General features: G+C 40.2%; 1 protein-coding gene and 1 pseudogene across 2 annotated transcripts in view; one reads left to right on the forward strand and one right to left on the reverse strand.

Moving 5' to 3' along the window:
• The window catches only part of ATP6V0D2 (ATPase H+ transporting V0 subunit d2), a 54,618-nt gene extending 38,072 nt beyond the window's left edge, over positions 1-16,546 (reverse strand). For both annotated transcript variants that reach the window (XM_007176095.2, XM_007176094.3), the window contains exons 1-2: positions 16,245-16,546; positions 4,037-4,208 (exon numbers count right to left, since the gene is read on the reverse strand). In XM_007176095.2, the coding sequence (XP_007176157.2) occupies positions 4,037-4,208; positions 16,245-16,374 (302 nt within the window). In that variant the 5' untranslated portion in view covers positions 16,375-16,546. The remainder of the gene's footprint in view (positions 1-4,036; positions 4,209-16,244) is intronic.
• A 4,815-nt stretch (positions 16,547-21,361) lies between these two features.
• On the forward strand, positions 21,362-26,192 carry LOC103019297 (D-dopachrome decarboxylase-like; annotated as a pseudogene).
• The last annotated feature ends 1,305 nt before the right edge of the window (positions 26,193-27,497 follow it).

Here is a 27,497-nt window from a genome sequence, read left to right on the forward strand (position 1 = left end):
ATTAGTTTTCTAGAATGATGGACCTGAAATCAAATCCCTTCCAAATCTCTTAATAATGTTGTGACTTTGAAATATACATTAATATGTTGAGCCTCAGTTTCTCTAGTTTGAAAACTGGAGATATAAACACTTCTTTGTGTAAAGATGTAGGTAAAACATCTAGGTCAGATGTCTGATAAGTAACCTAAATACCTGAAGATCATAAGACAAAAGGGAGTGTTGGCAACTGTGGTTAATTGGAGAATGCAAGCCTTAATTAAACATATTTTAAAAAATTACTGTAAAGACTGACCTGGTCACACAAAATGTATCTGCAGGCATGACATTTGGTTTTTACCCCTAACATACTGGCCAGTAAATAACCAATTCTCAAGTACTATATAAAATATAAAATCCTGAACTGTCTGAAAGTATGTTTCTATATGTATGTGTAAGATACTGCTAAATACAGGATTATATATTGATTCAGCAAATATTCAGTGCCCATTATGTACTTGTAAGTCCAGATAGAGATACTGAAAGAACTAATTCAAAGGGTTTACAGCCGAGAGACAGAGAGACAGAGAGAGGCAGAAGATAAATTAAAACATGTCCACTACTAACAATACTGATACTACCAAAACTACATTTCCACGTCTTATTTTTTATTAACATTCTACCCAGGTATTTGTAACTGTCTGAATTCTTATATACAGTTTTTAAACATCGCTAATGACTAGAAATATTTGGAATTTTAAGTAATTGTTTTTAGAAACAGAGTATATTTTAACTAGATTGGCATGGTAGTTTGTTATGAAATAAGAAGGCTAATTAATGCTAAGGCTCCTTCCAGTTTTAAGATTCTGTAATTAGGAAGCAATAAATTGTGGAATCATCATGTAAGAGGAACCACTGACCAAATGACTCAGAGTCATTCTTAGAGCTGGAGCATCTCTTCACATATTTGGGGAAAATTTTCATCATGTGAGATCGTCTTGCAATCTAAAAACAAAAGCCTGGCAGCTTTCTCATTCAGTTAAAATTGGACTGTCCCCTGTCATCATCACAGGTCAGATTTTCTGAACTCAACTAAAGTCTGAGCAAAATAATTTTACAAAGCCTACTGCTAACATTTATTTCAAATCATAACTCCTCCACTTTTTAGATCTGTGACTTAGGCAAGTTAACTGCACTTAAGTTTTCATTTCCTCATCCTTAAAATGGTGATGATCAGAACTGAATAAGACTTGTCATGAGGGTTAAATGAGACAATGTTTGTAAAGCACTTAGCAGAGCCTTGGCATATAGTAATAGTTCATAAATGGTGTCTAGCATTTGGATTATCATTTTTACTGTTACACAACTATGGCCATGTTGTCTTAAAGCTCAGGAATCTTTAATGTCTTCATAATTACCCATGGCAGACACTTTTGCAGGAGGCTTCCCTGCTTGCAAATCCTCTCTCACAGGCGGCCATTCAAGATTAGATATAAACTTGGATCTGACTCATTCCAAAGCTCAAGTGCATTCTACTTCACCCCAACTGTTATGGAGAGGAATAAATCTTGGGAACAAACCTGGCCTTTTCTTTTGTCTCTCCTACATTTGGGGTTTCTGCTAAAGATTTTATTTTTAAAGAAAGGTCTTGCAGATGCCAACAAAACACACGCACACACACATACACACACACACACACACACACACACACGAAAAATACTCTGATGTGATAAAGGCCAGCTTCATTAGCCTGCCAATGAAGACTCCATAATCTGGTTGGAATTTACTTCTCTAACCTCCTTTCCCCATTTCTCTCCTTCCCTTTTTGCACAGCCTCCTCCAGCCAAAACTGACCAGTTATTCCTCATGCAGGCAGAATCCTTCCCTCTTCATGCGTCAACCCCAGATGTTCAGCCTTTTCCCGAATCTCCAAATTCTACTCCATTTCCAGGCTTGGCAACAATGTCAGCCCTTCCAGAATTCTCAAAAAAAGTGCTTGGGCTTTAGACTGAGTCAGACCCAAGTTCATATCTGATCTTCATCCCTGACTAGTTGTATATTGGTGGAGTCTTTAAAAATGTCAGCATCTGTGTCTTGCCTATAAATAAAATTCTATACTACAGTGCTGATAGGAGGATTGACTGCACAAACAAGGAACATAGGCACTAACAACATGTCTCAGGGACATCAGTGGTTACTTCCTGCCTGGAATTATGATCATTTCTTCTACTTGCTTATTTACAGAAATGGTACAGAACAACTGGATCACTATGTGGGAAGAACAATTTGAGCTGGATCTCTAGTCTCATTCCCTACACCAAGATAAATTTTAGATGAATCAAAGTTTTAAATGTAAAAAATGAAACATCAACAACAACAGCAAAAAAATGGAAGAAAAGACAGGTGAGTTTATTGATGAGTTGGAGTGGAGAAGGCCTTTCTAAGCAGGACACAATAATCAAAAGATTGTACAATGAAAAGACTGCCGATTATAGCTAATTAAAAATTTTCAATGTTCCTACAGCAAACAAACAATATAAAAATAAAAATAAAATTATATTATATCAAACTGAGAAAATAAATTTTCAACCCATATGATGAAAGGTTAACTTTCTTAATTTAAAAAGAGCTTTTATATATAAACAAAAAATGCTGAATACCCCAATTAAAAAAAAAATAGACAAAGTATTTGGTCAGGTAGCAAATAAAAGTATTTGACCAGGTAGCAAATAAACATGACTAGTTAAGTGTGAAAAGATGCTCCCTTTTGCTAATAAAAAAATATAAATTAAAGCAAAGAGACACAGTTTTTAACCTATTGGAAGGGCAAAACTTAAAAAGGTAGTATGTGATGTTGGTAATAGTTAGGGCCGCAGGCCTTCTCATGCGCTGTTGTGGGGATGGTTCAACGTAGCAAATTTTGTTAAGATAAAAACGGGACATTCCTTTGATTCACTACTCGCACTGCTAGAAATTTAACTAGAAATAAATTCAAGACCTACACAGTAATAAGCTAGCTGCAAAACATTTTGTAATTAAAAAAAAGTTAGTTAGTTGTTAATAGATGCCTGATGAATGGAGTCATGATACGTACCAAACACGGACTTCCATGCAATTATTTAAAAAAGTATGACATTGATGAGGATTATTTCTAACAAATATTAAGTGGGAAAAAACTGATTCTGTTTGTATAAATGTGGGGGTAGGGTGGGTTGAGTGTGCATCAATATACATACACAATGTACATTTTTTTTAGAAAAATAATAAGACACCGAGAAGTACCTACTTTTAGGGAGCGGAACTGAGTGGGGAAGGAGGGGACATGTGGAATAAAGGGATATTTTTATTTTATGCCTTTCTCAACCAGTTGAGGGCCTGGATCTAGTAATCATAACTTTGTATATTACATCTAAATTGTATATACATGATAAACATCTCATCTATTGCGGGCGTTTTTTTCCCAGTTTGTCAGCTAAGACAACTAGAGAGGCCCAAAGTTTTGAGCACTGGATATAATTTATTAACTGGATTAAGAAATACAATTTGCTATTGTGTAGAAGTTCAAACATTTTTTAAAAAGAAGGGCCTTCACACTGAAAGACTGGAACCACTGGTGATGGAGAGGGATAAAAATAAAACACATATAACTGTGATGGGAACTCCTTATGCTGTTGAAGAGGAATCAGGAAAGGGTAGGTGTGGCTTTAAGAACGATCTGTGATATTTCAACCCCACCCTGACAAGCGATCCGAAAATGTCGCATAATATCTACCTCCACGCATCAGCAGTACTTATTTTTTAGAATGAAAACTGAAAACACTGCTTTACATGGAGGCCATAGCCACCTATCTAATCATGTTTATAAATAAATGAAATCTATATTCTAACAGTGAAAATGCAGCTCTGTGAGCTTATCAGTTGCTCAGATTTGAATGTATTAAAACTTTCAAACAGTAGAAGGTCTTAAGCCTCATGTCAGCCTAACACCCCACCTGTTAACTGTTTGGGGTTGTTTGCACAATCACACTGGGGAGGAGTAGGGCCTCCTGCTATCACTTACGTCATGTATGTGAAAAAGGTGCTCAGGGGCTCCAGGGAATGATTCCGGAAATACTCAAATTCTCTGCATAGCTTTTTTCTCATCTCCGTGTCAATAATGGAAACAGTAAGAGGATTTGTTTGGTTAGCCAAGAAATTGCCATAATCAGTGGTCTGGAGATGAATTTTCAGATCTGAAATTAAATGAAACCCCAAATCAGGTTAAATTTTGAACATGCATGAATAACCTTTACAACACTAATTGAAAGTTTGGTAACTTTATGACAAATGCATATTTAATTATTATCTTATTAGACCTTAACATAAGGTCTACATATGATTTAGATTTGAGCATCAATCTCTAAAGCAATAAAAAATTCATGTTAACACAGATAGTCAAGTACGATATAACAATTTTTAATTACCTAAAAAATCTAGAATTATTTAGCACAGCTCAAAAGAACATAAAAAATCACCTAGTCCAGAGATTGCAAATTGGTTTTACCTGAGCCAACTTAGTCATTTGAAAATAGTGCTAGGAAAACTGTTTGAGGATACTAAGCCTCCATCTCAGCTTGATGGAAAAGAAAAGTTTATTACTAATATTTACCATGGGTATGGGAGGGCAGCCACCAATATCCTTTGACTACAGATGAAGAAGTTGAGTTTCAGCGGGTCTAAATGGGAGTTATATAGTAGTGGAGCTTAAACTAGGAGATGGGTCTCCTTACTCTTGAATTCCAACATCATTTCCATGGGACCATGCTAGATGTCCTTTAAATGGCAATGTTTTTGGTTGCCAGATAATTTAATTGATTTCCAACTTCATTTATTGTCACTTCATCCTGAACAAACCATTTGTTTTCCAGCCCTACACTTCTGTTAATACTGATCCCATCTAACTCTATAGAATTGGCCCGCTCCCCTTTTCAGATTGCTCATTATAATGTATCCTTCAACATTAAAATAATAGTTACCAGTGATTGAGCGCTTATTGCATATCAGGCATTGTATCAAGTGTGTATTATCTCATTTACTACTCATGGCAACCCTATGAGTTAGGAATGATTTTTAGCCCCTTTTACAGATAAGAACCCTGAAGCTCAGAGAGCTTAATAGCTTGCTCAAAATCACGTTGATAAATGGACTCAAAACCAGCCTCATATCTTAAAAATCCATAATTTATTGCCAATCAGTTAAATCAGATTATCAGTTGTTCTGTAAAGCCTTACTTCTGTCTGGCAGAATTATTCAATCTCACGCTGAATTTCAAAGTACTTGGATAATATTTCTAGCACAGCTCCTGTCCCAGGATATTATAAAGTCTTAATATGTTAACTCCAAAAATGCAGTTCTGCTTTCTTATTTATATCTTTTATCTTTTGGTTCCTTGTGTAGTACCCAACATATAAGTGTTCTTAAATATCTGAATATCAAAAATGTCTTTGGCACCATCTAGCACACAACCGGAGACAATATAGCATCCTGGAGCTTACTATATTTTTCATTCAAACATTTATTAAGCATCTACTATGTGCTGTTACCACAGGAGGTCCAAAATGGACAAGATATATTCCTCGGGGCTTCGCTGGTGGCGCAGTAGTTGAGAATCTGCCTGCCAATGCAGGGGACATGGGTTCGAGCCCTGGTCTGGGAAGATCCCACATGCCGTGGAGCAACTGGGCCCGTGAGCCACAACTACCGAGCCTGAGCGTCTGGAGCCTGCGCTCCGCAGCAAGAGAGGCCGCGATAGTGAGAGGCCCGCGCGCCGCGATGAAGAGTGGCCCCCACTTGCCGCAACTGGAGAAAGCCCTCGCACAGAAATGAAGACCCAACACAGCCAAAAATATAAATAATAAATAAATAATAAATAAAAAATTTAAAAACAAAACCAAAAACATAAAATCTGGAAGACATATTCCTCATCTTCAAGGAAACTCACAATCTGGTGGAGGTAGAGGCACGACAAACAGATGATGCAAACAACTAAGTTCAGTGATAAAGATAAGAACCTTGATTTACGGGAACATAGAAAATAAGAGCAAGATGCATAGGGATGAGAGCAAAAAACCTAGGAGAGTTTCCAGAAGAAGGTTAAGCCACAGGTGAGCCTTAAGGTGCTATGTAAGAGCGCAAGGAAGGCATTCCATGAATTAGTATGGGTATTGTGGGTGCAAGAAACTCAAAACAGTTCAGTGTGGTTTGAAGCACTGAATGGGAGAGAAGGAGGGGTAAGAAGTGAAGCCAGAGAAATAAGCAGGGGCTGTCCCCAGGAAGGCTTGGTGTGACTCCCTTGATCCTGAGGATAACAGGGAGCCCCTGTGGGCTATGAACTAATTGCTCTGGAAGCTGGGGGGAGGGTGGATTTGCAGTTAGGCACTCAAGTGGTTCTTGAGTCTCTGAGATTCAGCAGACAGGCATTCTTCCTCAGTGTCTGGAGTAGATCATGCACCAGAAATGCTCTTCATCTGATTGACTGCAGAATTTATTTGCTCAATTACCTATTTAATTAACTTAATTTAAAAAAAATCATACTCTTTTGCCATGTCTTCTTTGGCTTTTATTTTGACAGTCAGATTTTTATACAGTTTGACAGTTTGCATTCTCAGCACTGAGGAATATTTGCCAACAGAAGTGACACAAATGGTATTTCTTCCAGAACCATGGTATATTGCTCATGTGACATATGTTTCTTTTAAGCAAAATAACTTCCAAACCTTTCAGCTGCCAGTGAGATTCTGAAATTAAATGTCTCAGGTGTTTCAGGGCTTCCCTGGTGGCGCAGTGGTTAAGAATCCGCCTGCCAATGCAGGGGACACGGGTTCAATCCCTCGTCCAGGAAGATCCCACGTGCCGCAGAGCAACTAAGCCCGTGTGCCACAACTACTGAGCCTGCACTCTAGAGCCCAAGAGCCACAACTACTCAGCCCGCGTGCCACAACTACTGAAGCCCGCGTGCCTAGAGCCCGTGCTCCACAACAGAGTAGCCCCCACTCCCTGCAACTAGAGAAAGCCCGCGCGTAGCAATGAAGACCCAATGCAGCCAAAAATAAATAAGTAAAATAAATAAATTTATTTTAAAAAAATGTCTCAAGTGTTTCAGACCCTGTAAGCAATCTTGTAATACTGTGCTTGGTGGAGAGACAGTTGAGATAGAAGGAGCCCTGTCTCACCAGCCCCAAGATGATCCAAGGGACACTTGCAATCAGATCCTAAGAAAATCTTAAGACCTGAAATATTTGCTGAGACAATATCATTATCTGTCAGTAATGACAATAATGCTTATAGTTTTTAAAATAGGATCACATATTTTTCCTTGCATTTCCCTAAATGCTTATCTAAATAGGTATGTGATGAATAGAGCTTTGTGGTCAAATACATTTGGAATAAACAGGCTTCTTAACTTCAGGAACTGAAAGCCTTTAATACATTAATTTGAATGATTTCTTTGGAAAGAGTATGGTACAGAACCTCCCAAGCCACCAGAAATCAGCGGAGCCACCCACAGAGCACACTTTGGAAAATTACACTCTTTTTTTATCCAGAGTAGTGTGTCAAGTGGCATTTTTTCTTTTTTTATTCAAATGAGGAACTGTGAGATCACTACCAACTAAATCAATTTTATAGGTCCCAGATGTAATAACATAAAGGGAACAGATTGAGCTATTATAACAAATATCTGAGTATATCACCCAGAGTAGTGTATATGCAATGTGCCCGCATGTGTGTACACAGGGTCATAAAGTAAAAATGCATCTTCTGTGTGTTGCAGTCACTGGGTTCAGGGAATTATCTGAGATCTCTTGGCCAGTGAGGCAGGACAACTATCTGGTTGTTATCTCTTCTTTAGTAATTTGTTGGATAGATCTTTTTTTTTTTTCAGTGCAGCTTCCTGTTGATACTCTATAAAAATGAATGTCCAGACCTTTCACACTCCAGGTAGGTTATGCCAAGGAAGCACCTTCAGAGGTACCTGTGAAGGGTGCTATCTTTGAGCAGCCCCCTGCCTCTTCACCACACTCTGCCGGCGCTGAACTTATGAAAGTTATTTGACCTTTCTGAACTCAGTTTCCTCATCTACAAAATAGGTATAGAAACTATGCTTTTGGGTTGTTGTGGGGATTTAAAAAGATGATGTAGGTGAAGAGCCTTTTTTTTCCTCACTTGTACCCATCTACTTCCAAAGTAACTTGCTTTAGTTGGCTAAGACTTTGATTTTTATTCTCTAAACCAGAATTTTCTTAAATAATACATTGGAATCTACCATCATATAATTACTCAGATTTTAATAAATATATCAGGATCTATAAAACCAGACGCTTCTTCCTCCGTTTTTGCTAATGTACTGCCATTCTCATGGTGATAAAACTTCAAGTCCTCTTTGATGCTTTATTAACTCCAAATCCCCTGCATTGTTCCTTAATATCTTCCTGGATTTCCTCTCCTTATATCCCCCGTTTAGAATGACCATATCATATACCTAGCTTACCGTGGCAATCTCTTAATAGATTCTCCCAGGCTTGTTTCTCTTCATGTACTCCATGCCTCAAAGAATATTTCCTAAGAAATATTTTGATCTTATAATGATCCTATAAGTAGCTTGGAACTACTGAGTTTTAGGCAGATTAAAAGCAACTTGCATAATATTGGCAGAGTATTTTACCACTGACAATGAATTTAATACACATTATCTCTCAACCTTAACAATAATCCCCATTTCATAGATGAAGAAACCGATGCTCAGAGAAATAACTTGTTCATGTTTTCTATGCTTACAAGTATTTTTTTTTTTAAAGCTTGAATGCATTATTTATTTATTTATTTATTTATTTATTTATTTATTTATTTAGGGCTGTGCTGGGTCTTTGTTTCTGTGTGAGGGCTTTCTCTAGTTGCGGCGAGCGGGGGCCACTCTTCATCGTGGTGCGCGGGCCTCTCACTGTCGCAGCCTCTCTTTGCTTATAAGTATTTGACTGAAGATTCAAACGTACCTCCTCATCCAATATTTTGAAGCTCCATAATTAGACTTTCAAGGGCCTTCAAAAAATTTCCCAACCTAAATTAAATTCTTGCCTTATTCTCCAAGTATGCTAGTATTGCAGCCAAACTGCTTTACTCCTCACCCATATGCTTTTATTGTTTTCTATCTATAGTTCACTAATTCTCCTCAAGAACCTAGAATGTCTTGCCATATCAACTCCCCTCCACCCACCTCCTATTCCTTATCTCACTGGCATTTTCCCAACCTACTGTCTTTCAAGATTTGGTTCACTTTCAAATATATTTTCTATGTATAGGTTTAAACTCTTCTTATATTTTTAATTGTTTTGTTTATTTATAGAATGAATATTTCCAAAACAAACCAGTGCTTTTGAAGGCGAATAGAATCAGCTACTTAGAATCATACACCAAACACCATTAACCATAACCAAGAAATGGAAGGATTATTTTAGGAATTCAAAAGTCCAGCAGAAGAGGGTAAATTAATTCTTGTTGTATATACACTGCAGTTCAGGGGGTGTTCTTATGACTTCCCAGGAATTCTTATGGTTTACAGTTTACAAAACATCTTCAGAAATTTCTAATTCCCCTGGTAACTGGGAGTTAGGCCAGGGAGATACCATCTAAGTATCAGATAAGAAAGCACCATGACTAAAAGTTAAGCAGCTGACTTAACATCCTAGAGCCAGAAAGTAGAAGAGCCAGGACTTTAACTCAAACATGCAGACATTTCTAATGTGTATTTTCAGATTCTTACTATGTGCAAAACATAGCCTTGGGCTAGAGAAGCTAGGAGACAAAAAAGTACAAGGTGTGGTTTCTACCCTTATAAAAGAAGTCTTTTTAAAAAAAAATTCAGTTTTATTGAAGTATAACCAACAAATAAAATGGTAAGACATTTAAAGTGTACATTGTGGTGATTTGATATACATTTACATTGTGAAAGGATTCTCCCACCTAGTTAATTAACACCTCTATCACCAGACATATTTATAGTGTCTGCCCTTAAGGCTTAAATTTAGGAGGGGATAGATTCATTTATTCATTCAGGAGGTAAGCCCTTAACTGATAATTCAGGGGACTAGATAGATAAACGAGACAAATGTCCTGCCCCAGAGTGACATACTTACGCAAATATCACAGATGCTACACAGAATTAGGTCCATTACAAGGTACAATATAGCACAAAATTGAGATTAGTCAATTCTGTCCCAATAGGGATACAGTAGAAAAGGTTTTATAGAGAAATTGACTCTGAAGTGGAGACTTTAAAGAGGAATGGGTGTTCTCCAGGCAAGCAGGATGGAGAATGGAATTTGTGGCTGAAGGAATAACTGTAGAAGGGCAAAAGGGTTCTGAGGAAATGCTTACCAGGTAGAGATAGGACAGACTGCTCCAGCTTTTAAACTGAGTGAAATTTATCCTGCCTGATGAAAGTATTTTTGAACAGAAAAGTGATGGCATTGTATATGCATTTTTAATACAAGGCAGAGAAAATAAGTACTATAATTAGAGGTACAAATAATGTCTAAAGGAGCTTGGTGAAAGCCCTTTGAAATAAGAGTCTTCCTTCTATATGAATTTTTTAATTTAAAAATAGGTAGCAGGTATAAATACAGGTAAACAAAGAAAGGTCGCCTACTTGTCACCTACCTATCCACCACCCCCACCACTCACTACTAGCCCCAGTAAATTACCAGTTTTAGTTTCATTTGAATCCTTTCACAGTTTCTTTGTATGGAGACAATCATATAGAAAATATATTTTAAATGTATCTGCCTTTTTCAGTAAACAGTATCTGTATGCTACACAGTTCTTCCCCTTGCTTTCCTCATTTAATACATCTCAGCTTTCTTTCCATATAGGTCCTCTTAGAGTGTGTATGTGCCCTCATGCTTTTTTCTTTTCTTTCTTTCTTTCTTTCTTTTTGTAGCCGTAGAATATCCCATTACGTGACTGTTCCATACTTTATCTAACCAGTTCCCTGTCAATGGACATTTGATTTGTTTTTCATTTTCTGCTATTCCCAACAATGCTACATGAAGTACCAGGTCAAGTGTACATGCATTTGGAATTTTGAGGCCCAATTGCTCTCAGTAAGGGGTTCTTATTTTTTCAATATTTTTATTCTCTAGAGTTGGAGCCCTTTTAGGGCAGGGACTATTTCTTTTCCATCTTTACTTCTTCAGCTCTAATGAGAAAGTGCTTAATATATGAATTAATTCCCATGTGAAGGCACAGTTGGAAAGTAATGAAGGTCATGTCCCTTGAAAAGGAAGTAATTGTTCATGAGCTATAATCACCTCCTCTCATCCCCTTCCCATAAATCATGGCAAAGAGGACGAGGTAAAGGCTGGGTTGAGAGCGCTCTTACCACACCCTGAGAGCCAGAGATCACTTTCACCATATATTTTAGAAAAGGTTATTTCTTAGTAAATTCTAAAGCTCTGAAGTATTCATTTTACCACTCTGTCCTTTTTTTGAAGAGGAAAGAATACTTATAAAAGTCTTGTTTGTAATTAAAAAAAAAAATCTGATGAAAATAGCAGTGTTGCCATGAAAAGACATGGAGGGGCTTCAAATGTATGTTACTAAGTGAAAGAAGCCAGTCTGGAAAGGCTACATACTTACTGTATGATTCCAATTATGTGACATTCTGGAAAAGGCCAAACTAGGGAAGCAGTAAAGTGATCAGTGGTTGTTGGGCTGGGGGTCAGGGAGGGGGAGAATAGAGGAATTTTAGGGCAGTGAAAATACTCTGTAGAATACAATAGTGGTGGATACACATTATACATTTGTCCAAACCCATAGAATGTACAACACCAAGAGTGACTGAAATGTCAACTCTGGACTCTGGGTGATTACCATGTATCAGTGTAGGTTCACTGATTATAACAAATGCACCACTCTGGTGTGGGATGTTGATAAGGGGGAGGCTATGCACGTGTGGGAGTAGGGGTTATATAGGAAATCTCTGTCTTTCCTCCTTAATTTTGTTGTGAACCTACAACTGCTCTAAAAGAAGTTTTAATTAAAAAAATTAGCAGTGTTAATTTTTCTAAAGACAATTTTATGTCCCTTTAACATTATTATTTTGGTTCAAGTTAATTTTAAAGAACTTGTTTTAAAAGTTACCTTTTAAGAATTTTCTATGTGAATATAGCCTCCAAGCAGTACCAGAGACACAGGCCATGTGAACTGGCTTCCTCTCCTGTCCCCTGGAAGGACTGAGTCACAGAGGGTCCTAGTGACTGGTTCGGGTCACTGTTAGTCAGGGTCAGGCCTTGGAGTGGATGAGTATTTCTGACCACACTCACACAATCATAAATACTAGGATTTTTCAAAGCTTTTCTGGACAATTTTCATATTTCTCTCTTCCAAATTTACCTGAAACCTTATATGTTTCTGGTAAGTGGTTCTAAAACAACTTGTTGGTATCAGGACACTTTTCTTTTAAAGACTAGAGGACTTCAAAAGACTAAAGGCAAATATAAGCTTTGCCAAGTTAGCTTTCCTTTACAGAAAATGCCTGCTTCAACACATAGTACTATCCTGACACTGTTTTACCTACTCTTCTTTACCCATAATTTGTATGGTGCATATTATGTGAGAAAGTAAACAAATCCTAAAATCCTTAACTTCTGTCCCAATAAGTGTCCTTGAGTTCTTCTCTTCATGTCTTAAGCCAGCCCGGAAGGTGGCTGGGTTTCTCTCAGTACATTCACAGATGCAACAGTTGCACTGCTTTTCACAAGTGATTTATTTTTTATTTTTTATTTTTTTTTGAATTTTATTTATTTATGTATATATGTATGTATGCATGTATGTATGTATTGGCTGTGTCGGGTCTTCCTTGCTGCGCGTGGACTTCTCTAGTTGCGGCGAGCGGGGGCTACTCTTCGTTGTGGTGCGCAGGCTTCTCATTGCGGCGGCTTCTTTTGTTGCGGCACACGGGCTCTAGAGCGCAGGCTCAGTAGTTGTGGCGCACGGGCTTAGTTGCTCTGTGGCATGTGGGATCTTCCCAGACCAGGGCTCGAACCCGTGTCTCCTGCATTGGCAGGCGGATTCTTAACCACTGCGCCAGCAAGGAAGCCCCACAAGTGATTTATTTCCCAACATCTTATAAAATAAATAGTCAGGGCAGACATTATTTTCTATATCAAAATGGAGCTGAGAGCAACATGGACCTATTCATGTATCCTCCATTCATGCTCAGGAGGCAGACATTTTAGTGGAAAAGCAGATACAGATGTCTGCATACCCCACCCCTGACAAGGTGGTTAGATTAGTCACAGCCACTCTAAGCCTCAGAGTCCTCAACTGTTAACTGAGGACATGAAACCCTTACTTTATTTAGATTGATTTTCTCATTCATCATTATAACCTATAGTTTGATGGCTCATATTTGATATTCCTAAGAGTCTCCAACAGATTGGCAACAGATTCAAACACAGTTGTAAAACGAATGGTTGAAAAAATATATATATTAATGGGAGGAAAGAAAGGTAGAAACCATGAGATACAATGACAATAAAGCAATGGTGTATATAAGAGGGTTTCTTACTCGGGGTGCAGGATGACTTCAGGTGGTCCATGACCGCCTGATGTTATATGGAAAATTCTATGTGTATGCACCTGTGTGTATTTTTCTAAGAATTTCATTCTTCGGGTCTTCAAAAGGGTCTGAAACCTTTCCTTCTCCCCCAAAGTGAAGCTGAGGGTGGTTTCTCTCTGAATTCTTTAGTGAGCTGGCTAAACCTTGCTTTGTATCATGAAGACTTTTCATGTATTGTTTATGTTTAAATTTGCATTCCTCAGCCCATTTAAAAGCTTGACTGAAAACTATTGAGAATTCATTCAAATGGCTTCTCTCAGAAGCAATCACTATGCTCTGTGTTCACTAATTTTTTCTACCTTAATTTATGCTGATTTTATATATATGATTAACATTCTCCGGACACCAAACTCCTAATTAAATATGCTGAAGTGATTTAGGATTTGGGATTATATTGTAATTATTTGTAGCCAACAGAATTAGTTATCATCTACAAGATTTGTCTAGCTGTTTCCATTGCTAATGAAAGAAGAGGGTCTCCCTCAACTTGGGCAGTTCTGCCTTAACTCTGACTCTAACTGGTCAGAACCATAAAGTGACCTCAGGACCATCAGCCCTACTTGAGAAGCCTGCAAAGTCACCTCCGAGTTTTTGTTTTATTTTGCCTTCTAATACTCTTCCTGGCAGTCTTGATCCTTATTGCTTTCTTGCTTTTTCTAGAATAATCTAGAAGTTTTAAAGCACCCTATTATTGACATTATTATATTAATTTTATAAGCATGTTTCAAAGTAAACAAATGTAGTGTTTTTAATAATAAAAATACTATATATTTAAATGTGAAATCTTTGGTAAGCCTTTGAAAATACTGTAGCTTAAAGATAATTTCCAGGAACTTTCCTGGTATTCCAGTGGTTGAGAATCCATCTTGCAATGCAGGGGATGCTTGTTCAATCCCTGGTTGGGGAACTAAGGTCCCACATGCAGGGGGGCAACTAAGCCTTTGTGCTGCAACTACTGAGCCCATGTGCTCTGGAGTCTGTGCACCACAACTAGAGAGAAACCCACGTACCGCAACTAAGACCCCACACAACCAAAAAATAATAAATAACTAAATATTTAAAATAAATAAATTTTTTTAAGAAAAAGATAATTTCCAGAGAGGAGGGGGAAATGGGGAGAAGGGTACGAAGTGTTGATTATACAAGATGAATAAGTCCTAGAGATCTACTGTAGAGCATAGAGCCTATAGTTTACACACACACACAAACACACACACACACACACACACATATAGTAATAACAGAGGGCACGAGGAAACCTTTGGAGGTGATGGATTGGTTTATGGCATAGATTGTGGTGATTTCCCAGGTGTATACCTATCTCTAAACTCATCAAGTTGTATACATTAAATACGCACAGCTTTTTGCATGTCAATCATACCTCTAAAGTGGTTAAAAAAAAGAGATAATTTCCATTTGTAGAGTGCTTCACAGTTCTTAACACATTCTCTCATGTACTGCCTTATTTATTTCTCCAAACAACTCAGCAAAGCAGGCGTTACCATCAAGTTTTACAAATAAGGAATCAGGCTCAGAGGCTTTCAGCCCAAAGTCACCTACCTATTCCTGGCAGAGGTCAAAGTCAGGACTTTTGAATCTAGGATGGCCTCACCACATACCATGTCTCTTGATTTTTTTTCTTAAGCTCCATTAAAGACAAACCTCAAATATACATACTCTCGTGTTAATAGATACTGGTAAGTAGAATAGAATAAAATTCTCTAGACCAAGGTTTAGGGTATTTTATTTTTTTTGGCCATGGATCCCTGGACAGTTTGGTGATATCCTTCTCCAAATAATATTTATAAATATGTAGAACGAGGGACTTCCCTGGTGGTGCAGTGGCTGGGAATCCGCCTGCCAATGTAGGTAACATGGGTTTGAGCCCTTGTCCGGGATGATCCCACATGCCGTGGAGCAACTAAGCCCGTGAGCCACAACTACTGAGCCCACGTGCCACAACTACTGAAGCCCATGAGCCTGTAGCCGGGGCTCTGCAACAAGAGAAGCCACCACAATAAGAAGCCCACACACAGCACCCAAGAGTAGCCCCCACTCGCTGCAGCTAGAGAAAGCTTACACGCAGCAACGAAGACCCAAGGCAGCCAAAAATAAGTAAGTAAGTAAGTAAATAAATAAATAAATAAATAAGTAGAAACGAAAATACATAGTATTACAAAGGAAACCAAATATTTTAAAATATAGCTATTATTTTAAAATATGTAATAACGTGATTCTTTATTAAGACATTAAATATCAAGGATGAGTGCAATATCTAGTATAATTTTGAAATAGTGAAAACATAAATGATATCTCAATGTATCTGCAAGAACAGTATGAGGATATGAAAACACTGAATTTCTGTTGGTGACAAAGTACTAACCGCCGTGATTTGTTGCCTACATTCATAATGAAAAGAAATGCTACATTTTACTTAGAGAATACTGAAAATAGATACGTAATTTTTTTTTCCTCGTCCAAGTTCATGGACCCCTGAAGTCTGGACCCTGGGCCTAAGAACCCGCCCTGGACTCCCAGGTCCCTGGTCCATGCTTCCAGTGGGCAGCATCAATCCCTTTTTTCCTTTTTAAACTGCGAGAAGAGCGGCGCTTACCCTCCAGGGTCTCACACTGGACCAGGTTGATGTAGTCCTGCTGGGTCAGGAGCCCGGCTTTGCATCCTCGCACCAGGCCCTCCAGGTAGCCATGGTCCGCGTTGAAGTACAGCTCGGCGCCCTCAAGCATGGGGGAAGCGGTCGCGGCCGAGAGAGGCTGAAACAGCTCTGCGTCCCGGGAAGACCCCGAGGACGTGCACCGGTCTGGAAAGAGCGCTAGCAGTTCTCCGGAGTTACCGGGAAGCGATCTCTCAGCTGATAGTCGGGGTTTCGTGACTAGTTTCCTCCGCTTTCAGTGGCTTTCAACATAGCCTGCCCAGCCCTGTTTTTACATCAACAGTGAATCAGCTAGATAACCCAAGTGCACCCGGGAGCAAACCCTTGCTGGGAGAGGAGGGTCATGAGAAGGGGGGGTCAGTGCTGTTTCCCTTCGAGAGCAACTGGCCCCTTCCCCGCTTTGCTATTGGAACCCTTGCTACAGCAGAATGTTGTGTAAACATTCCTTCCCCATCTGAGCTTCTGAGCTTTCAGTTGTAAATTACATTTGTCCTAAGTGTCCTGAGGACTATCAATAAGAAGAAAGAGAGGGCTTTTTTTTTTTTTAAATTAACTTATATGTAAATAGAGCAAACGTGAGCAGGCCGTTTGGAGAACCCTGAGAAGCTCATTCAGCAGCACCGTGTGTGTAAAACCAATGACTAGTAATGCCTTAACCTGGTCAAAGGTTCGTAGCTGCTTCCCTCCCCGCGCCCAGTCTTTGGGCAAAGAACAGAAAACAATCCTGGGAGCTGATACACAGTGTTGTGATTCTTAATAATAAGCCACTACCTTTGCAAAATCTGACCCTTTACAAGGCGCTCTTCATTTTATTTTTCCCATTTGGATCTCAGGATACTCAGATGAGTATCTGGACTGATAGTATTACTATTCAAATCACAAATAAGGAACCAGCTCTCAGAAGTCTGGAGGCAGCTCAAAATGCACAGCTTAATTAAGCCAGGACGTAATTGTTGTTTCATGCTCCCAAAAGGGATGCTGGTTCTCCCTTACACTTAGCTCTAAAATTCTATCAAATATCCTGAATGCTATTTTACATATGTAGTATTTCACTTTCATATATACTGTGTCAAATTCTTAATTGAAGTTAAGGTGCCAGAAATTCTTCAGTCTCTTCTCAGTATTTCCAAGACTGTGAGCCATGTGGCAGAGCAGTTCTCCCGGGTTCCCTCACCCTGCTACTCTCCGCACATGTGCCGCTTCCCAATAAAGTCTTTTGCTTTGTCAGTACGTGTGTCTCCTCAGACAATTCATTTCCGAGTATTAGACAAGAGCTCACTTTCTGGCCCTGGAAAGGGCCCGTTCCCCTTCCTGTTACAGTTACATCGTGAATTGCAAAAAATTTGAAAACATAGTCTTTCAGTATTCAAAAAACTGTTTTATTCAGCAAAGAAGCCACGCACATTATATATGACTTCATTGTTTCATTTTTGTCCTACTCATTAATGTAAATAAAAATATCAACCAACAGTCATTGGAACTATACTTGTTTGTCAATTGCAACCATAGGTTGGCTACAGATTCTGGAGTTGAACAAAGATAAATGAAAGCATACTGTGAAAATCAATGGAGTATATTTGATTTGTAAGAAAGAGTATTATTTTATTGTTATTTGTAAATTGGGTAATGTGCATCCTTTATATCATAAAGTTTATGATAAACATATATACATATTTTGAGGGGAGAGCCAGTTGTTAAATATTTAGAGCACAACACAAAGTCTTCATAGTTTTGCTGAGAACTAGCCCTGAATGTCCACATGCTCAAAAAAGAATGGATTTTGTGTGAGTGTGTGCGAAAAACTTCAGTTTGCCATATTTTATATTTATAAGCAGACAAGTTCCAATGTTTCTTTAAAATGATAGACATCTAATTTCTCCACTATTATGAAATTAGTGGATGAAGCAGGCCAAGTATTTCCTTTTCTTCACATTACTCTTCTAACCTAGCAAAAGCAAAAATGTCTCATTCTTGCTAAAGGTACTTATCAAAAATGAGATCAAACTCATGGGATATGAGAGGAAACCCAGCACAGTGACAATAATCTGGAGCTTCTTTGTAAATGGGTCCTTCTGGTGGAAATGTAATAAGAATGTTCATTTCAGGGCTTCCCTGGTGGCGCAGTGGTTGAGAATCTGCCTGCCAATGCAGGGAACACGGGTTCGAGCCTTGGTCTGGGAAGATCCCACATGCTGCGGAGCAACTGGGCCCGTGAGCCACAATTACTGAGCCTGCGCGTCTGGAGCTTGTGCTCCGCAACAAGAGAGGCTGCGATAGTGAGAGGCCTGCGCATCGCGATGAAGAGTGGCCCCCGCTCGCTGCACCTAGAGAAAGCCCTCACACAGAAATGAAGGCCCAACACAGCCAAAAATAAATAAATAAATTTATTAAAAGAAAAAAATGTTCATTTCAGAGTTTAAACTACCAATGATGTTTAGGAGAGTGGGCTTTGGAGTGTGACAGTGTATGAGTTTAAATGACTTCCTCTCTCTGAGTGCCAGTATTTTCATGTGTAAAATGAAGATAATAACACTCACCTCAGTTTGTTGTAAATATTAAATGAGATACAATCCTTAATATGCTTAGCAGGTGTGGGCTTGTGTGCTAAGAAGCTATTGCAATGGCTTCTCTTCTTCCTCCTGTTACTACAAACTGTAATCCTAATTCATTAACTACACTGAGCTCCTGAAAGCCAGGAAGAGTATCTTATCATCTTTCTGTCTCTCAAGTGCCTAGTAGCATGCCTTGAGGGTGAGCAGAGACTCAAATAGCTGTTTGCTGGATAAAATTGCTCTTACAGAGTCTTTAGTTCCACATTTCTCTAGGAGACACTATATTTGGTAATTGTATCCAAAGAATGAAGGTATTGCGGTTTTGTAGCATGCTATACATATATATGTATATGTGTATGTATGCTTAACTATATAGAATATATAGGACTTATTACAAATTTCTGTCAGTTTTAAGAGCTCCCAAGAGTCATTAGCTTCATAGCCATGCCGAGCCAAACAGTCCCTCGGAGTGTCTTTAGAGGCAGTGTTGTGTAGGATACACCTTGGAGTGGGCCCAGGATGCCATCCTCAGTGACAAAGTCAAAGGCCAAGTCAAAGTCCTTTCCTAAAGCTATCTGCACTTCAAACAAACAAACTTTAAACCTTTTTATTATGGGACATTTCAAACATATATAAATGGAAACAATACTTTATAATTAACCCTCATGTATCCATCACCCTGCTTCAATAATTATTCACTCATGGCCAATCTTAGTTCAGTTTTACCAGGGATCAGGAAGGTTTTTCCCCATAGGGCCAAATAATAAATATTTTAGCCTTTGTGGGCCATACAGTCTCTGTTGCGACTACTCAACTCTGCCTTTGTAGCAAGAAAGCAGTCGTAGATCACATAAACAAAGGAGCCTGACTGTGTTCCAATACAACTTTATTTACCAAAAACATGGGATTTCCCTGGTAGTCCAGTGGTTAAGAATCTGCCTTCCAATGCAGGGGACATGGGTTCGATCCCTGGTTGGGGAACTAATATCCCACGTGCTGCGGGGCAACTAAGACCATGCACTCTGGAGCCCTCCTGCCACAACTAGAGAGAAGCCCACACGCCGCAGCTAAGACCCGATCAGCCAAATAAATAAATAAATATTTAAAATAAACAAACAAACAAACAAAAAAACAGGTGGTGGGCCAGATTTGGCCTGGGCCATCGTTTTTGGCCCTGCTCTATAACATTGCCCACTTCCTCCCTACCCTTAATTATTTTCAAGTAAATCCAAGATATCATTTTTTATCTGTAAATATTTCAGTTATCTCTAAAAGATAAAAATCCTTTAACAATAATATAATATTGTTATATATACTGTATTATATATTATAATATAATCATGACTCCATTGTACTTGAAGTTATTCCTTAATATTAAATATCCAGTTAATGTTCAAATTTTCTCAGCGTAATTTTTTTTACACGTGGTTTGTTGGAATGAGGAGACATTATAATTGGGTTACATGTCTCTTAACTTTCTTTTAGGTACGCCTTCCCTCCCACTAGCCCTGCTTTTTGTTTAAGACACTTGGTCTCAGGTTCTGGAGAGTTTTTCACAGTTTGGAATTTGCTGATTACATCCTGAGGTGTCATTGAACCTGTTGGTCTATCTCCTGTTATTCCTGTAAGTTGGTAGTTAAATCTGGCCACTAGATCACTTTCATGTTAGATTTTTTGCAAGAACACTTCACAGCAGTATTGAATGCTTCCATCAGGATGCATGTAACATATCTCTTTTTTTTTTTTTTTAATGTCAGATGCCATTTATGATTACCACTTAGGTCCACTGTTTCATTTAGTCACAAAATGATTATATTTTAGTTTATCATTCCTTCTTCATTTATTAGCTGGAGAACTATATAAAAAGAGACTTTTCAACAACAACTGTTGGTTACCCTAGTTTACATTTCATATAAGAAAGCAGGATAAATGCTTAACTCGTTCCATTTACTTACCAGTTTTCCAAATAACAAGTTGGCTCTTAGCATCCTCCAAAAGTGACCAATAAGGGTTTTTTTTTTCAAAATAAAAAATATTATTATTAACATATGGATTTAAGCATAGTCATCCTGTTTTCTGATATAACCCCAGTAGTCTTTGACAAATTCCTTGTTTTCTGTAGACAGGCTGTTCCATGCTCATTTTGTTCAATTTTTACCCTGACCTGGAATCGCCTATTTCTCCAAGGAGCTCTGGTTTAACATTGTAGTTCTCAATGAGTTTTCGCAGAAAGGCAAAGTCTCTGCAGTGGAGTGGGCAGTTCAATAAGTGGTGTGATAGCCCCGCACTGCTCACTGGAAGCTAAGGTCAGTATATGCATGTGGCTGATTTCTAAGAGCACATGTGCCCAGTAGAGACAGTGCCTTTGTAGATGGGTTTGTGGTTACCTCTCCTTAACTGTTTTCTCCAGTACTTAAGTTTTCAGATTAGAACATATCAAAACAGAACAAACCTCCCATATCAGTCCAAAAAAACACATTATGCTGAAAAATTGAGTTTTAAAGCCACATGAACTTAAATTCCGTGTACGTTCTTCAAGAATCCCAACTTGATTAAAGTGGGCTACAGTGAGAAAACCCAGCAAGCATGTGACTGAATTCAGGACAAGAACACTGCAGGCAAAGCAAGACTGCTCCCTTGACATTGATTCAAAATAGCTATCACAGTGCTCAGCCAGAGTGTACTCCTGGTTAACTCCTTTCTTATAAGCCAGAGTATTTGCCAACTGTCATCAGCATCACTGACTTTCTGGGCCACTTTATGCTTTGTTGGTTTTGGATAATTTAAAGTTTTAAGGGTGTTTTAATATTGTCTTCTTTTTTAATTATTTATTTTTTATTTATTTATGGCTGTGTTGGGTCTTCATTTCTGTGCAAGGGCTTTCTCTAGTTGCGGCAAGTGGGGGCCACTCTTCATCGCGGTGTGCGGGCCTCTGACTATCGCGGCCTCTCTTGTTCTGGAGCACAAGCTCCAGACACGCAGGCTCAGTAATTGTGGCTCACGGGCCTAGTTGCTCCGCGGCATGTGGGATCTTCCCAGACTAGGGCTCGAACCCGTGTCCCCTGCATTGGCAGGCAGATTCTCAACCACTGCGCCACCAGGGAAACCCTAATATTGTCTTCTTGCTAAAGAGAATACTAAAAGTACTTCACATGTTGTCTGGTGATGAAATCTGTTTTGTCAGTGATTTGTAATGTGCTGTTTGCCTTAATGATTCAGCTTTTATACTTTATCAAAATTATATTTTTGCTTTTATATGTTAATTAATCCTGGACCTGATACAGTATGTGTCTTCCTTCATAATAGCTTATTGTTCTTCAGTGACCCTATTTAATTTCTTATCACAAAATCTGTTCTAGGGCAAAAATTTTAATCTGATTAGAAAAGTACAAAAACCAATCATCACTCATAATACTTAGATAAAATATTTATGTTAAGTATAACTCTAAAGCAAAGGTAAAAAGTTCAAAATCCTGTTTATTTAAAAAGATTAAGGGCATTAATTTACTTTAATCCAAATTCTATATTCTGGCTGCATAGAAACGAATATCTACCTGAGAAAGATGATTATTTTCCCTTATATTTTGTTTAGTCTTTATCGTTTTCTGCTCTGCTTACCAGGGCAATGCATACTTTTTGCAAAAATTTTAACTATTACAGGAATATATGAGATGAAAGTCCCTCTAAAACCACTCTTTAGAGATAACCACTGACAATAGTTTGGGGAACATTGAAAGAATGTTACTTAAACTCCAAGATATTTGCTGCTCATGGTGCCAGGTTTAATTTTTCAAAGGGTCATTTTGGTTTTGAACCACAAGGGGTCATCATAACATTACAGCAAGCACCTTTTCACTTGATTTACCTGTCAAGGAACAATTCAACAGAGTAAATCTGAAGGTATAATTGGCTTTATTCAACAATTCATGAACCAGGAAGCATCCCATCTGGTAACTACAAGAGCGCTCCCAGGAGTGGTACAGGCAGAAGGCTTTTATAGGAAGAAGGGCCGGCCGGGGGAAGTCATTAGTAAAAGAAAAGAAAGGATTATTTGGGGCCAGGACAACTTATTTTTGGAGGGAAGAGACCCAGAGGGTTTTATCATGCAGACTGCGTCCTCTTCCTCTGGGATGGGGGGTGGGGGTGGGTTGGGGAAAAGGCCAACATGCTGACTAGAAAATTCCAACTGCGTGATTAAGATTACATTTCTGAGGCAGGTTGAAACTGCAGTTAGGTTAGCTATGAAATCTAGGTGGTATCATGGGCTTTAGCAAAAGTGATGCCATTTGGGGCCTGTGGTTTTTTTCTTTAACATACATTACCTATAAATTTTTCATTTAAAAAAGTCGCACTGCAGTTTACACAAGTGACTTCCTGTTGTATATGTTAGATGTTTTTGGACACCTCATTAAGTGTCAAGGTGTTCTCCTACTCCCTATCTCTTGATGGCTCACCAAACCATCACTGGTCTTCACCATAATGCAAGCCCTTCTTTTCTTCCTCCTAAATAGCAATTTTTTTTTAAATGTTTTCATCTGTTATTTCACAGTCTGGTTCCATTTACCCTGCATGTTCACTGCAACTTATCTTGTTTTAAGGGTCTGTAAACAAAAAGAACAGAGTGTCTGTTATTTATCATCCAGTTACACAAAGGGATAAGTTGCAATCCACTGCAGTCACCCACCGACTGTACGCTCTGAATTCAGGGAATTCAGGATGGCAAAAACAGGATGAAGCATTCTGTGTTTTGGATTACCGTCCCTAGATAGTTAAGATGCATATCTAAGGAAGAATTTCAGTGACCCCAGATTCTTGCACCTTCCCATACATAGAAAAGCGCTAAACTCATTGCCGTGAGATATCTGCTTTTGTGATTAGCAATAATTTCTTACCAAGATGTACGCTTGATTACATGTATTCCCCAGCCCCGAATTCATATTTATACTGGCTCTTCCCCTACCTCTTCAGAGCTATCTGAGAGGCTCTCTCCAGGCTATAGTCCTCAATAAGGTTCCCAAATCAAATAAAACTGAGCTTTCTCCCCTGCTGCCCTTCGCACAGCTTCCCGCTGGACTCGGCAGTGCACTCCAACTTGCCCGCCCGCCGCGTGCCCGCGGGCCTGGAGAAGCGGCTGTGCGCGGCCACTGCCGCCACCCTGGGCAAGCCTGAGGACTTGCACATGGGCCGGGGAGCACGGAGTGGGAGGAAGTTGGCTGACCTGGGTCGGGCTCTGTCCCCGCCCCGGCTCCCCCACCGTGAGCCCGACCCTTCCGCGCCCGCCCGCCCCGCTGCCCGCCGAGTCTGACCTCCAGCTCTCTGTGACCTCGCGGCCCCGTCCCCGACATCCGCTCCGTGTCGCCTTGCCCAGTCAGGAGCCCGACGTGACCTCCAGTAACCCCGGCCGGTGCCCCCAGCTCTAATCCCTTGGGGCCCGCGCATCTCCACCCCGCGCTCCCGCACTCCGCGCGCCCCGGTCCTCAGCACGATCCCGACCTACACCGGCTTCAGTTTAAGCTTTCGTGTCCCCGCAGCGCGTGAACGTGACGGTGCGATCCGGCCTGGCCACAGCGGTGAACGACTTAGCGGATCCCGGCGCGCAGCCGCTCGTCTCCTCCATCGGTGTGATGGGCACCCCGCCTCTTCGAGTTCCTCACCAAGGAGCTGGAGCTGGCCCAGGACTGGTGCGTAGGGGCAGGGAGAGGACCCTCTTGGGACTGCTGTGCGGCCGGGAGCAGGGATCCCACCTCAGGCCCATCCTAAGTTTGGGGAACAAATAAGTTTCTCACCCTGTGCAAGAATGATCTGGTGCCCCAGGGCCCATTGACCCCTTGCCCTCCCCCGCACCCGCCGTGGTGGAGCCACCTTGAGAGTGGTAGTGGAATTGAATGAATTCCTGGCTCTTCAGTGGTTCCTGTGACACCCGGGTAAGGTGTGGCCTCTTGGACCTCAGTGTTTCCATCTGTGAAGTGGGAAGGCTGTCCTTTAACTACCCCCTGGGGGCACTGCATGACATGGCACTATACCGTACCTGCCCTGGCACCTGGCAGGGTGGGATGTTGTTACCCTGACAAAACCAAAGCCACTTATCATCTGCCTTCAGACTTTTCCACATCTTAGGAAAACAGGAGTAATTTTCTAGAACTTCTCCAAGCAGGTCAGGAGGAATTCTGGGTATGTTCTGAGGCAGGGACCTTTGGGTCCCAGGTAAGTTTCCCAGGAGGACCACGGAGTAGTGGAAAGAGCATTGGCCTGAATGTCTGGAGACCTGGGTTCTGGGTCCCGAGCAGCTGGGGGATCCAGACAAACCTGGAAATGAACCATCTCTGGTTTGTAGCCTTCTCTTCTGTGACTAGAGGCATGGATTAAATGATTCCCAAGAAGCCCCTACAGCTCCCAAACCTGGGATTCTGTGGCAAGGTTAAAACTTCTTCCCGGGTGAAAAATATTCCTGAGCCAAGCCCATGCCTACGAAGTACTAAGTGCATGAGAAGCTTGAAAGAACCTTCCAGAATGGAGCCTTCGTTGGCCCAGAAAGGCTGGTGAAGAATGGTCACTTCTGGGAGGTGCTCAGGCCTGGTCCTCAAGCTGGGGAGCGTTAATAATTCTAACAATGATAAGTAATGCGTAATTTACCGTGTGCCAGATACTCGATAGGTAACTCACATGCATGATTCCATTTGATCCTTAGAAGTTTTGTTCCCGTGTCCACACCCCTCATGTGGACATGCCATCCCCATGAGGTAGATACCTCCATTATGCCTATTTACAGATGGGAAAACTGAAGTTGTCACATATACCTCCTTGGCCCCAGGCTATCCCAAGTATCCTGTTTCTTCACAAAGAACTTCCTATCACTTCTGTGAGAGAGGCACACTCACTCCACAGACATTACGGGGGTGGGGGTGGGAGTGGGAGTCACCCTGTGCTTGGCCTTCTTGAGCCAGACTTTGTGAAAACAGGCGGCTGGAGCACTGCGTATGTCCCCAGGGGGCCTGCAGTTTGGAAGAGCGAGGGTTTCTCTGTGAACCCACAGATAGCATACAGTGACTTCGGAGGCTGCCATGTTGAGAGTCTGTCCTGGGAGGGCGATGATGATGTGCAGTCACCATCATCCCTGACATTAATGGGGTGAGGCAGGCTTGCAAAATGCCCGGGGGCTAAGGTAGGCTGGCCTGGGAGCCCGTGATGGGAGTGCCTGTCTCGGGGTCTCGGAATGTGAGGCATTAGCCCAGGAGCTGATGACATCTTTTTCTCTGTTTCCTGAAGGATCATTATCCGCTTTCTTCCCCTGGATCCCAGGCAGATTGGCAAGAATAGGACAGTCGTGACTTTTTTGTGATTGGCATGGAGGGTGTCCAAGGCATCTGTGAGCTGGCCCCTTCCAGGGAGGCCTCCTGAGAGAGTGAGGGCCTGGTGGATACTAGCTTCTGGCACCCCCATGTGCAGACATGCCTGTGACCTCACGGTCCTCTTCCCCATCCTCATGACAAATAAATGAAGAGAGCTTTGCCTCTCAAACATGAAAAAACTAAAAACTAAAATAAAATAAAACTGAAACTTACTGCTCTTAAGTTGTGTGTGTGTGTTTTCTTTTCAGTCGACAGTTTCATAAGAGATGTTCTGTGGGGGTAAAGAAAAGCTCTGTGAAAAAACAGGTTAGACAGTACATCCCACCCTGGACAAAGTGCATGTTAACATACTGAAGTCTCTGAGCAGTCCCTTGGTGATTAGAGCCACTTAACTTTAAAACAGCATTTTCCAAACAATTGATTGGACAATGACTCCCTTTGTTTGGGCAATTAATGTCTTTAACAACCTGAAGAAGTAATATTCTTTGGAATAGTATTTGAGAAATTCTGATTTATAACATTAATTTTAAAAAGTTATAAAACTCATATATCATACTATTGTATAAATATTCATGTTTCACTTGAATAAATTATATATTTTTGAATTCACATGTATTTTAAAATGTAATAACCTTACAATGTTTTCTTCTGCCCTCCAAATGTTTCTCATTTTTATTTTTTTCTGTCTCTCTATCTATTTATTTATTCATTTTCGGCTGCGTTGGGTCTTCGTTGCTGCACGCAGGCTTTCTCTAGTTGCAGCAAGTGGGGGCTACTCTTCATTGCGGTGGGGGGGCTTCTCATTGAGGTGGCTTCTCTTGGAGCACAGGCTTTAGGCGTGCAGGCTTCAGTAGTTGCGGCACCCGGGCTCAGTAGTTGTGGCTCATGGGCTCTAGAGCACAGGCTCAGTAGTTGTGGTGCATGGGCTTAGTTGCTCGGCGGCATGTGGGATCTTCCCAGACCTAGGCTCGAACCCGTGTCCCCTACATTGGCAGGTGGATTCTTAACCACTGCACCACCAGGGAAGCCCTATTTTTTTCTATCTTGATGGCAGAGATCCCAGGACCTGTCTTGCTACAGCAGTAAGCTTGTATGGTAATTACATGAACTAATGATGGAAAATTCACCAGTGGGAATAATAAAGGGCATTGTTATGCTGAGAACACTGTTTCTATTAAAAAATATGAACTAAGAAAAATGAATTATTAGGTAGAAAGGTGATTTTACATTATTATAGAGGTCATTATTATACATTATATTTACATTATTAAAGATGTCACAGAAGAAAGATTTGT

This window comes from Balaenoptera acutorostrata, chromosome 17 (genome assembly GCF_949987535.1).
Source record: "Balaenoptera acutorostrata chromosome 17, mBalAcu1.1, whole genome shotgun sequence".
Lineage (NCBI taxonomy): Eukaryota > Metazoa > Chordata > Mammalia > Artiodactyla > Balaenopteridae > Balaenoptera > Balaenoptera acutorostrata.